This window comes from Nicotiana tabacum, chromosome 3 (assembly GCF_000715075.1).
Source record: "Nicotiana tabacum cultivar K326 chromosome 3, ASM71507v2, whole genome shotgun sequence".
Taxonomy (NCBI): Eukaryota; Viridiplantae; Streptophyta; class Magnoliopsida; order Solanales; family Solanaceae; genus Nicotiana; species Nicotiana tabacum.
Genome location: NC_134082.1, coordinates 58407817 through 58421828, shown reverse-complemented (window position 1 = coordinate 58421828; position 14012 = coordinate 58407817). Strand labels below are relative to the sequence as shown.

Here is a 14012-nt window from a genome sequence, read left to right as displayed (position 1 = left end):
TCAGATAGGGATGAACCTTACTTCTGGAAAAAGAAAAAATAAAACTTTGAGGAGGAGAATGAGGAGGAGAAAGGGGGCTGAAGTTGTTTAAAAAGTGGGTACAAGTTAAAAGTTTAAGAAAAAATGAATATAGGTTAAATGGAGGCGACCAAATAGGACGTCCCGTGCAATTTTTACCAATATTTTCTATATAGTTTTAATTTTATTGAGTGTCCGCAAATAGACAAGCAAATGTCCTTCTAACCTTATCTTTTTTTCCTTTTCTTATTTCATGAATTTATGAACACGTTTATCTCTTTATTGTTTGTCAAAAATAATATTGTTATCTTCATAAAGGTTGAGTAAGATCTGTATACATTATACCCTCCCCAGATCATACTTGATGAGATTATATTGAATATATTGTTGTTGTTATTTTTCTCTTAATTGAACCAAAAAGAGAGGAGAAGTTTAAAAGAAAAAGAATAAAAAAGGAAGGCAATGTTAACCATTTCTAGGTAGAAAGGAAATCTGAATCAATTGAACTTAATCTGTGGAAGTGAATGGATTGGTCATGATTTTGAGTTTTAAATGTTTTATTATCACTACTATTTTGTTGATTTTCCCATCAAGTTAACTATGTAAAACAATATTGAATATCCAATCATGATCATGACCGCTCAATCTCTTCAGTATTCAAATATAAAGTTTTAATTTCTTCTTAATTCACTTCCTCGTTACTCCTTATGTTTTTATAAGTTATGTGACAAAATTACTATTTATGGAGTCAAAAACCTTTTTCTTCGATCATATTTTCTTGTTAATATTTTAAGTTATTGACTATTATAACTTAAGTACTTTTTAATAGTTGCGCAATATGTACTTTAACTGTTATTTTCTAAAAATTAAAGAATCTAAATTCAAATTCACATCTAAAATTAAGTACGTTTGCCCTCCCAAATCTTGCCACATAAAGTAGAACATGAGAGTATTTGTTTTTATATTGTTGGACAAAAAAAAAAGTAAATTCTTTAGCTCTTAAAATAATAAAAAGATCTTGAATCTTTTCTGTCAAGAAAAAGTAAAAAGGAAAGACAGTTCTACAGTGCCACTTGGTAATTAATGGAGTTAAAAGGAAATAGTCTTTTCATGATTTGAAAAAAAAAAAGAAAAAAGAATTTGAGAAAAAACTCATAAAAATTAACAAATATGGAAAGAACATATCATGGGTAACTGTGATTATACTTCTTAAAATAAATTATTAAAATGCATGTATTTATGGAAATTTATTACTGTAGTCTGCACAAGTGCGCTACCAGTAGTACAATTCTCACACTCTGCACGATCCCCAAGTGAAGAAGAGTCATAATGTAAGAGTAGAATCAATAGCCAAGAAAAAGAAAAGGACCATATATACATATATGTGTGTGTCTTTAATTCTTCATTTTGAAAAAAATAATCTCTCTGACAACAACAGTAAAGGACTAAGCTTTGTAAATTCTTGTGAAATTCCTCTGTTCTTTAATTTGCATGTGATTCTTTAAGAAAATGGGTGACGAGCACTTGGCCATTCTCCCTTGTGATAGAGCTGTTGAACAGGTTTTCAACTTAGTCTCTTCACCCAAATGAGTTTTTCTTTTCTCAGTTTTACACAATTTTCTTCATTGCTTATAATTTCTATTCCTGCATTTATGGATGGTCTGTTAAGTTGTTGTTTGGTGTGTCTATGTGTGTTTCATGGCTTGAGGAATGGAAGATAAAAGCCAATAGCTTTTTCCTTGGACCACATGGGAAGTTTAGTTTTATCAATGTAAACTAAGAAGGAAAAATGAAGAACTTAAAGACCACTTATAATTAATGACAAGTGATATATTTGTTGATTTCTTTAGCATATGCTTTTTAACGGTTTCTGCTTACGTTACCGATGAATTGTCTGTTCTTGTTTTATTTCCGGCTCAAGCCGAGGGGTCTATCGGAAACGGCCTCAAGTCTGCGTACACAGTACTCTCCCCGTACCTTATTTTGTGGGATTTTACTAGGTTGTTGTTGTTGTTGTTATTGTTGTTCTTTAGCATATGCTATTACTTTTTTCTTCAAACTTTTCTATTGCATTGGATCAGAGAAGGGGGAAGGGGAAAAAGATAAAGTGAGAACTGATACAAGACTCCCACCGATACCACTGGACTATAAGCACTGAGTGGTTTTAATTTATATTATTTCACTTTGTTTTCTGGTTCTTATTTATTGGTATGTGTATGCCAACTTACCTTGGGGCACAAATGGAATGGAACGGAATGGATATTGAGGATTCATGTAGATGACTTAAACTTGTTCGGAATTGAAACGAAATAGTAGTAGTTGTTATGGTATATGTTCCTCCTTCTAACACGCCGATTTTGTCCTCACTCTCTTTCGGGAAGACTGCTTATTCCAAAATTTGAGCTTAGCAATACATATATTATGCCTTCTACTGATTACCTTAGACTATTTTTCGCCATTTTATAGCACAGACACTGGTATAGAGGGTTGGTGTACCATACTGCAACGACAAATCCTTTCTGAGAGTTATGGCGAAGGGTTCCAATATATTATGTTTGAATTCCTGTGCCATTGAAGGAAAAATCACAAACTTCATGTTATAATTAAACATCTTGGTTGGCTGTGCAGAACAGGATTGCAGTGTCCAAATTCAGAAATGTAGTAAAGATTTTACCTGTTGTAGGCCCTTAGTTCCTTTTGCCTAAATTTTGATCTTTTCTATGTCTACTTCAATCTCATGTTTGTGTTTACGTTCTTCTTTTTTGATCCTGGTTGTAACTTGAGAGTATTTGAGAATCAATTCTTTTTCTTTTCAGTTCCAATATCGTTAAAAATTTTACTAGCTATAAATTAGCTCACCATTTCAGCGTGCTTTGCTGATTGCCTCATCAGTTTTCCGTCTATCTTCTTGTTCAAACTGCTAGAAGCTCTCTCAGATTCTAAGGAAGATTTTTGAAAAATAATATCTTGCAAATTATAAAAGCAATTGCATTTTTCTTGTGGCATGTTTTGTTGGGGTTATGCTTCTGGTGGTATGATCTTTCAGCTAACAGAAGTATTGTTATGCTCACTTTTTCTTTTCCTATTTTTACTTGACCTTCAAACATTGTCCAGGCAATAACTGCACTGAAGAAGGGCGCACATCTATTGATGTATGGTAGAAGAGGGAAGCCCAAATTTTGCCCTATGAAGTTATCCACGGTAAAGCATTTCATTGAACATGTCTCGTGCTTTTCAACCCTTAAGGAAATTCTCAAAATAAGTAGTGTCATATTTGGAATATGTATCCGTAGAAATAATTGAAAAACTTGGCATTCTCATTGGGAAAATAAAGATACAATCAATGTTCTTGGCGTTTGCCTGTGCGCAGTCCAATTGTATCATCTAATTTCTAGCTCCAAATTAGTTCTCTAACATGGAAGCTGGTACATCCTGTCTGTGTTATTCCTGTCTCTGTTCTATAAGCAGTCTTAACAAATTTAACCTCTTTTTATGAGATTTAACCTTTTCTTTCTCTTCTTTATCTCCCGTTGTTCAGCTAAAGCATAGACTTATTGTGGAGTCTGAATAACTGTGAAACCTCCCGGAAAGGGGAAATTCATAATAAAGTTAATCTGGAAATTTGAGCTTATTCAGTTTTCAAACATGAAGGTTTCTAATGATAGTTATTTGTTTATTACCAATTTACCATCGATCAACCTGAGGTTTTTAAAATTAGCACATGAATACAAAATCAAGCCCCTTTTCAGAAGAAATATTTCAAATCGTTTCTGATCTTTATTTTTTATTTAAGAAATGGTTTCGCTTGCTTGTGGACGGAAGCAGTGAAAGTGGAAATTCTATACCTGTTTTCCCTGATCCTGAATAATATTTTATATGTCCTAAATAATCTTTCCTTTTTCTTTGTCGACAGGACGAAAAGTTTTTGATTTGGTACTCAGGTGAGAAGGAAAACCAACTGAGGTTAAGTGCAGTCACAGATATCATCCGTGGCCAAAACACTGTAAGTAGTGAAGCGTCTTACTTGTAAACTGAACATTCTAATCAAGATCATTAGTTAACATTATATGATTTCCTTCCAGTTGATAAGAATGTCTCATTTTCTTAACTAGGTAATTCAACATAAACAACTTCAGACTGATATGGAAAGTCAGTGCATTTCTTTAATATATGGAAATGACGATCACACTCTTGATCTGGTAAGTTATTCAGTAGTCTCAAAGTTAATTGAAGGATACCGTACATGGACGTATGTTGTATAGTTCTTTTATTCATCTGAGCGAGGTTTGTGGCTCTGGTTTCTCCATTTTTGTACAGATCTGCAAGGATGAAATGCAGGCCGAGACGTGGCTTCTAGGATTGAAAGCTGTAATATCTAGAAGTCAGCATGGATTGGTGGACGATATGAAAAGCGAAAGAAAAACTCAAAGTTGCATCCGTAGTCCAGTAGGTTATATGCGGAGGAAACATAATCTTGGACTTTCTGTGAAGAAAACCAGATCTTCTCAGGTTCTTGTTGTCCTTCATTTTATTAAGTTCTCAGTGCTTTACCTTGTTATTAAGCAATACTTTGTTCTGTGCAATCTTCTACTATTTTGATATTAACTATTTGTACAGGTTAGCAGCTTATCAGGGAGTCCCACTCAATCATTTTCAGAGAACTATTCGTCTGATGGGTTATCATGGTCCTCCCACATCTTTTTGCCATCAAGTCTATCAAGTGTGCACAATGAAATGGATAATGTTATCACAAATTCATTGTCTTTGGAATCAGACTATCTAAGCCAGAAAAGAGCATCTTGTAATGGCACTGATATCCACAATGATATGCTTACTCCATCGGTTCCATCCACTCATGAGTCAAGACTACTAGGAAAACATGTTTTAAGGGATGTTTTTATTTGGGGAGAAGAAGCCGAAGGAGGATGCTTGGGGGATGGTGAGGTAAAGTCGGATGCTTTATTACCCAAACTTCTTGAGTCCACTTTGATGCTTGATGTACAAACAATATCAATAGGGAGGAGTCATGCTGCCGTAGTCACCAAACAAGGTGAAGTGTTTTGCTGGGGTGAAGGAAAGAATGGAAGACTTGGACATAAACTTGATATGGACACTGCATGCCCAAAAATCGTCGACTCCCTTAACGGAGTTCACGTAAAATCTGTCAGTTGCGGTGAATACCATACATGTGCCTTGACAACATCTGGTCAACTCTATACATGGGGTGACAATTTTATTGCTGATTTAGTTGGTGCAGAAAAGATGAAGAGGAGCTATTGGCTTCCAAACAGAGTTTGTGGTTCTTTGGATGGTGTGAAAATATCTTACGTTGCTTGTGGGGAATGGCACACAGGAATCGTGTCAACATCTGGACAATTGTTTACTTATGGAGATGGAACTTTTGGTGTTCTTGGTCATGGGAATCTCCAAAGCGTGGCTCGCCCAAAAGAAGTTGAGTCCCTTAGAGGTCTGTGGGTGAAATCAGTTGCATGTGGACCATGGCATACATCTGCAGTAGTGGAAATCTCTGTTCATTACCTTAAATTCAATAATTCAGGCGGGAAGCTTTTTACATGGGGTGATGGGGATAAAGGAAGACTTGGTCACTCTGAAGATAAGAGAAAGCTTTTACCAACATGTGTAGCTAAACTTGTGGATCATGATTTCATTCAAGTTGCCTGTGCAAACACCTTAACCATTGGGTTGTCTACCGAAGGAAAGGTTTACACAATGGGAAGTTCGGTGCACGGGCAGCTGGGTAATCCAAAAGCCAAAGATAAATCAGTAGTGATGGTGCAAGGGAAACTTAAAGACGAGATTGTTATAGAGATCTCCTCGGGATCTTATCATGTTGCTGTGCTTGCATCTAAGGGAAATGTCTACACATGGGGTAAAGGTTCAAACGGACAGTTGGGATTAGGTGATACGGAAGATAGAAACTGCCCGACTTTAGTTGAGGCTCTAAGAGACAGGCAAGTGGAACATATTGCTTGTGGATCAAATTCTACAGCAGCGATATGTTTGCATAAATCTATATCAAGTAGTGATCAATCAGTTTGCAGAGGATGTGGCACCACTTTTGGGATTACAAGGAAGAAGCAAAATTGTTATAATTGTGGTCTTTTATTTTGTCGTGCATGCTGCAGCAAGAAAACCACAAATGCATCTTTGGCACCAGACAAAATTAAAGCTTCTCGTGTATGTGGTCCATGTTTCTGCCAACTGCAAAGGGTAAACAGACCACCCAATACGCCAAAGCATAGCCCGAGATCGCTATTGATAAATCAGAAGGCATCCATTAATGTCAAGGAAGAGGTGGAAGAGTCAAATAGTATATCCAGACGAATGATGTCAACCAGAAAATATTTTAGCGAGAACAGTCAATGCTGTGACCGGAGGGCTGTAAACAATCTAGGGGAAAGTACACAGTGCCTAGATCCCATTGAATCTTTGTTGGATTGTTTTCCAAGATGGGGACCAATTCCTTGTTCTGAAATCTTTAGAAGAGGAAGTGGACACACGAGAACTCAAAATCTTCGTGTGAGAAATTCACGGGTTTCAGCTTCCCCAAGTCATTCGAAGGTTCCTCCAGAACCAAAAGTTGTGTGTTCAACTGCGCTAACTATGGAGGAAAAAATGTCAGAATCAGATAATTTGCTTCTTGAAGAACTTTCCAAGATAAGAACTCATGTACATTTCCTAATATCTGGTTTTCTTTAATCATAATTCTACTGCTTATACCTCCCTAAGGCTACCTTAATTGATAATACTTCAATGTCTTGTTTATGAGTTTGCCTGTGCCAATTGTGTATTTGCCTAGAAACAATTCAACACGTTGCAAATAAAAAGTGACCATTACTTGAGGTCAGTGTAAGACTTTAAAACTTTGACAACTCAATGCCGTGTGACACCATGTAGCCATGGGTGTTGTTCGATTTTAAGATGTTGAAATGATCTGTCTTGAAAGGTGATACGATAGATAACATATTTATTCCGCGTCATTTGCGAGATAAACAAACATCCAAGGTCTTAAGCTGACCAAAAGTTGTGGCAATGTATGCTATGCCTGCTTTGCTGATTTCCTTGATCGTTAGTTTGTAACACTTGGCCAAATATCTCCTTCTCTGTAATCCTCTCCACTATAAAGAAAAAGGAGGAAGAATTACATAGCCTTACAAGTTACAACTCCAGATTCTTATATCACTGAGAATTGGCTGTTTAGTCTATTAAACTCCTGTAACATATCATTAGTTGTATTGGGTCTCTAAACTAAAAGCAGTATGGTTATAAAATAGCATTAGTTGTAAAAATGCAGAAACACAGCTAGAAATCTGATTGAGATGCTCCCCTTCTCGGAAGGGAGATCACTTTTTCAACAAGTTTATTTCCGCAAACGAAGTATTTCCTAAGGATGTCTTAATACGTATAATCTTGTTTCCTTTACCAGAGTTCATGACCGCGGAGAGAAAAATAGCCAACCACACTATAGTATGTACCTACTACATACTAGGCAAACATAATTAAGTGGACAACTACGTGAAACTGGAGGAGATTGAGAAAAGGTTACTAAGAAGGATACTATAATGTTGTATGCAAGATTGTATTTCATCTGATCCATTTTGGAATAGAACGTGGGGATATGCTACTAATAATTGATAGACTGATGCATACTGACAGGACTTTGTTCTTAGTATGTTATCCCTTCACATATATGTTCCATTTTCCCCCGTTCTTTAAAAGGAAAAAAAAAGGAGAAAAAGAAATACTCGTCAGTTTCAAGATTAGCTTTTGACACATGTAACACTCCCGTTTTATCCTTAATGTCAACATAATACTCTTTCGTAGATTCATCTAAATGTGTATCTTAGTATCAGCTCAGAATACAATGCCTTTAGCTTGTTTTGATTATTCCTGTTGCAGAAAATGTCAGCTCTTTAAGCTACAAGAGAAACTAACCATCAGGTTGTTGTCGATGTGGACAATAGCAAAGTTGATAGCCTATTGAATTCTCCGCTTGTATTTTCGAACAAGTTAAGATCTTTATATAACAAAAAACACTATGCTGATGAATGGGTGGAACAGTACCAGCCTGGGGTCGACGTCACATTGACAATATTGCCAAGTGGGAAAAAGGGACTCAAGCGAGTCAGGTTCAGGTAAATTTATATCCAATATTTAGAAACTTTTTTAGACATACATCATTCCGCTGCATACTTTACATTTCTAATGCTTACTTGGGTTGCATTATGCAGTAGGGAAAAGTTTACGACGAAGGAAGCAAAGAAGTGGTGGGAAGAGAACCAGCTATACGTCTACCAAAAATATGATGTTGAGGGATACAGGAATGACAAAGAATTAGAAGTTTCCTTTTTCTTCTAAATGTAAGTGTTAGCGGAAACGTAAAAGAAAGAACACAAGATTTAACGTGGTTCGGATCAAAATAATCCTACGTCCACCAGAGAAGAGTTGCCTTTTTAATATTAACAAAGGAAGGGGAGAGTTCCCAATTACACTTAAGAGAATTTCTCTCTTAACTCTCTACTCACTACAATGCGTTGTATTATTTTTGGGATGGTTTCTACAAATGAAGGAGTGCATCTATTTATAGAGGTAAAAACCTCCTCTTGATGTCATTGGTGACATCAAACTACCTCCTCTTGATGTCATGGGTGACATCAAAGGAGGAAGCTTCCTCCTAGCATCCACGCCAACTCTTTCCACCAACTCTTCCAATTGATATGTCATTGTTGACTAAACATAAACCAACACCTTCAATCTCCACCTTGGTTTGCGTTTCGAGCGTGCGTGTGAACAACTCTGGCCAAAACTTCTAAGCTTACTGGGCAACCCCGTTGTAAGAAACAAGAAGAATCAAACCATTGTTGAACATACCACCTCCACCTAACAACTGTTCTCTTCGGAGTTGCATCAGTTAATGCACACCCCCGCCAAGTCCTTGCAGTGTGCAAACTTAGCGAGTGGGACTATCTTGGTCAACATATCTTAAGCATTATCGTCTGTGATAACCTTTACGACCTTGATAGTTCCCTCTTCAACAACATCTCGAATAAAATGAAATCTGACATTAATGTGTTTAGTGCGCTCATGAAATCTCTGATTTTTCATTAGATGAATAACACTCTCACTATCACATCTAAGAGTTGATTTCAGCTGAACCAAACTCAATTCCGCTACTAAACCTTTTAACCAGATAACTTCCTTCACCGCCTCCGCTGCTGCCATGTATTCTGCTTCTGTCGTAGACAAAGCGGCAATCGACTGCAGATTCGACTTCCAACTAACGGCATTGCCAACGAGGGTAAAGATGTATCCAGTTGTGGACCTTCTTCAGTCAAGATATCTTGCATAGTCAGAATCTACATAACCGAGAATTGAAATACCTCCACCACTTTTTCGTAAGGTTAGACCAACACCAGAAGTTCCTTTGAGATATCTCAATATCCACTTGACAGCTTCCCAATGCCTCTTTCCTGGTCTGGACATGTATCTACTTACCACACTTACATATTGAGAAATATCTGGACGTGTGCATACCATAGCATACATAATGCTACCAACTGCACTTGCATAAGGAATCTTTGACATATGCTCTACCTCATCCTCGGACTGAGGCATTTGTAACTCTGAAAGTTTAAAATGAGGAGCTAATAGTGTACTTACAGGCTTGCACGCATGCATATTGAATCTCTTGAGAACCCTTTCAATATACCTCTTCTGAGAAAGATGTACAACACTGTCTTCTCTTGAAATCTCCATACCAAGGATTTTCTTTGCAGCTCCTAAATCCTTCATGTCAAATTCCTTACTCAACAGTTTCTTCAAAGCATTTATCTTTGTAATGTTGTTAGTAGCAATAAGCATATCATCAACATACAACAGTAAATAAATTATTGAGTTACCAGACATCTTTTTGTGATACACACAGCTATCAAATGCACTCCTTGAGAATTCATGTGTAGTCATGAATGCATCAAACCTCTTGTATCACTGTCTAGGGGATTGCTTCAAACCATACACAGACTTCTTTAGTTGGCATACGTGATCTTTTTTTCCCTCAGCTAGGAAACCTTCAGGCTAATCCATATAGATTGTCTCTTCTAGATCACCGTGTAAGAAAGTAGTTTTGACATCAAGCCGTTGAAGCTCCAAGTCAAATTGGGCAACCAATGCTAGTAGCACGAGAATTGAGCTATGCTTCACGACTAGAGAGAAAATCTCATTGTAGTCAATTCCCTCCTTCTGACTGAATCCTTTTGCAACCAATCTCGCCTTGAACCTAGCATCTTCCACTTCAGGAATTCCCTCTTTCTTTCGGTAGACCCACTTGCATCCAACTATCCTCTTCCCCTTTTGTCTTTTCACTAAGATCCATGTCTGATTCTTGTGAAAAGACTCCATCTCTTCAGTCATGGCTAACCGCCATTGTACAACATCCTTGCAAGAAGTTGCTTCAATAGACGAGGAGGGCTCCAGATCCTTAATCTCTTCTTGTGCAGCTACGAACGCATATGCAATCAAGTTTGTTTGATCTATAAGGCGTTCTGGTTCTTGTGTATGCCTCCTCTCCCTCCCCTTTGCAATTGTGTATGGTTCATTGACAACAAGGTCTACGTCTTCTGACTCATCTTTAACCTGAGTCTCTTGATCCTTTTCTTTGGCAAGCTCCACCAGAAGCTCCACCTGCTCGTCGTTGTTGTTTCCTGAAAACTCCACGGAAACTTTACGGGGATCAAGTATAGAGGATTCATCAAAGGTAACATCTCTACTAACTATAAATTTGAGTAAAGACAAACACCAAAATTTGTACCCTTTTACTCCATCCACATACCCTACGAATATGACCTTCTTAGCCCTTGGTTCAAGCTTTCCTTCATTAACGTGATAATAAGCTGGACACCCAAATACTCATAAGTATGAATAGTTAGAGGGTTCACCTGACCATACCTCATTCGGAGTCTTAAAGTCAATTGCCGATGCTAGAGATCAATTGACAATATGAGCAGTAGTGTGAACTGCTTCAGCCCAAAATACTTTGGACATTTTGGCTTGTAAGAGCATACAACGAGCATTTACAAGAAGAGTTATGTTCATTCTCTCGGCAACTCCATTCTGCTGTGGGGTATGCCTGACAGTCCTATGTCTTGAGATCCCATGAACCTTGCAGAATTCATTAAACTCTTCATTGCAAAACTCCAAGCCTTTGTCTGTGCGAAGATACTTGATTTTCCGCTCCATTTGATTTTCAACCAAAATCTTCCACTCTTTAAATGCTTCAAAAGCATCACTTTTTGCCTTCAAATAATGCACCCAAACCTTTCGTGAGAAATCATCAATAAAAGTGAGAAGATACCTCTTTTTGCCCTTCGATGGAAGTTTAGAGGGACCCCATAAATCTGAATGGATGTAGTCTAGCACTCCTCTTGTCTTGTGTTTGCCAGTACTGAAACTGACCTTCTTTTGCTTCCCTAGAACGCAGTGCTCACAGAAGTCAAGTGTGCTGATCTTCTCACCTTCTAAAAGGTTACGATTGCTCAACATCTCCAGTCCACGTGCGCTCATATGACCCAATCTCATGTGCCATAGTCTTGCCTTGTCATCATTAGATAACTGCACTGTAGATGCATTTGCAGAGCCAACAATGGTGCTTCCGGCCAATGTGTAAAGGCCGTTCTCCAGCTTGCCTTTCAGCATGACTAAAGAACCTTTAGTCACCTTTATAGTTCCTGCTTCGCTCATGTACCTGTAGCCTTGTTCATCTAGAGTACTCAGGGAGATCAAATTCTTCTTCAGATCAGGAACATGACAGACTTGTGTAATAGTCCTCACAACTCCATCATGGCAGCGAACCAGAACTGAGCCAATGCCAACTATTGCACAAGTTGCATTATTGCCCATTACTACGGTTCCTCCACTTTTCTCATAGATGCTAAACCAATCTTTTCGGAACGTCATATGCAGAGTGCAAGTAGAGTCTAACACCCATTTGTTTCCATAACTACTATGATTATTGCCCAAGATTTTTGTTGCGTATAGCTCAAATTAGTAAACACTCAACTGGCTGACTGTAAAAATCTTCAACTCATGATTTCAAGATTAGCTTTTGACACATGTAACACTCCCGTTTTATCCTTAATGTCAACATAATACTCTTTCGTAGATTCATCTAAATGTGTATCTTAGTATCAGCTCAGAATACAATGCCTTTAGCTTGTTTTGATTATTCCTGTTGCAGAAAATGTCAGCTCTTTAAGCTACAAGAGAAACTAACCATCAGGTTGTTGTCGATGTGGACAATAGCAAAGTTGATAGCCTATTGAATTCTCCGCTTGTATTTTCGAACAAGTTAAGATCTTTATATAACAAAAAACACTATGCTGATGAATGTGTGGAACAGTACCAGCCTGGGGTCGACGTCACATTGACAATATTGCCAAGTGGGAAAAAGGGACTCAAGCGAGTCAGGTTCAGGTAAATTTATATCCAATATTTAGAAACTTTTTTAGACATACATCATTCCGCTGCATACTTTACATTTCTAATGCTTACTTGGGTTGCATTATGCAGTAGGGAAAAGTTTACGACGAAGGAAGCAAAGAAGTGGTGGGAAGAGAACCAGCTATACGTCTACCAAAAATATGATGTTGAGGGATACAGGAATGACAAAGAATTAGAAGTTTCCTTTTTCTTCTAAATGTAAGTGTTAGCGGAAACGTAAAAGAAAGAACACAAGATTTAACGTGGTTCGGATCAAAATAATCCTACGTCCACCAGAGAAGAGTTGCCTTTTTAATATTAACAAAGGAAGGGGAGAGTTCCCAATTACACTTAAGAGAATTTCTCTCTTAACTCTCTACTCACTACAATGCGTTGTATTATTTTTGGGATGGTTTCTACAAATGAAGGAGTGCATCTATTTATAGAGGTAAAAACCTCCTCTTGATGTCATTGGTGACATCAAACTACCTCCTCTTGATGTCATGGGTGACATCAAAGGAGGAAGCTTCCTCCTAGCATCCACGCCAACTCTTTCCACCAACTCTTCCAATTGATATGTCATTGTTGACTAAACATAAACCAACACCTTCAATCTCCACCTTGGTTTGCGTTTCGAGCGTGCGTGTGAACAACTCTGGCCAAAACTTCTAAGCTTACTGGGCAACCCCGTTGTAAGAAACAAGAAGAATCAAACCATTGTTGAACATACCACCTCCACCTAACAACTGTTCTCTTCGGAGTTGCATCAGTTAATGCACACCCCCGCCAAGTCCTTGCAGTGTGCAAACTTAGCGAGTGGGACTATCTTGGTCAACATATCTTAAGCATTATCGTCTGTGATAACCTTTACGACCTTGATAGTTCCCTCTTCAACAACATCTCGAATAAAATGAAATCTGACATTAATGTGTTTAGTGCGCTCATGAAATCTCTGATTTTTCATTAGATGAATAACACTCTCACTATCACATCTAAGAGTTGATTTCAGCTGAACCAAACTCAATTCCGCTACTAAACCTTTTAACCAGATAACTTCCTTCACCGCCTCCGCTGCTGCCATGTATTCTGCTTCTGTCGTAGACAAAGCGGCAATCGACTGCAGATTCGACTTCCAACTAACGGCATTGCCAACGAGGGTAAAGATGTATCCAGTTGTGGACCTTCTTCAGTCAAGATATCTTGCATAGTCAGAATCTACATAACCGAGAATTGAAATACCTCCACCACTTTTTCGTAAGGTTAGACCAACACCAGAAGTTCCTTTGAGATATCTCAATATCCACTTGACAGCTTCCCAATGCCTCTTTCCTGGTCTGGACATGTATCTACTTACCACACTTACATATTGAGAAATATCTGGACGTGTGCATACCATAGCATACATAATGCTACCAACTGCACTTGCATAAGGAATCTTTGACATATGCTCTACCTCATCCTCGGACTGAGGCATTTGTAACTCTGAAAGTTTAAAATGA

At 37.8% G+C, this 14012-nt stretch overlaps 1 protein-coding gene across 1 annotated transcript; it reads left to right on the top strand.

Moving 5' to 3' along the window:
* Window positions 1-1310: 1310 nt before the first annotated feature.
* Window positions 1311-13449, top strand: LOC107799299 (PH, RCC1 and FYVE domains-containing protein 1-like). The gene is made up of 10 exons (XM_075243781.1): window positions 1311-1578; window positions 3133-3219; window positions 3932-4021; window positions 4131-4217; window positions 4336-4527; window positions 4636-6735; window positions 7981-8174; window positions 8271-8379; window positions 12290-12507; window positions 12604-13449. Exons 1-10 carry the CDS (start codon window positions 1528-1530, stop codon window positions 12728-12730), a joined length of 3255 nt encoding a protein of 1084 aa, XP_075099882.1. The 5' UTR covers window positions 1311-1527; the 3' UTR covers window positions 12731-13449.
* The last annotated feature ends 563 nt before the right edge of the window (window positions 13450-14012 follow it).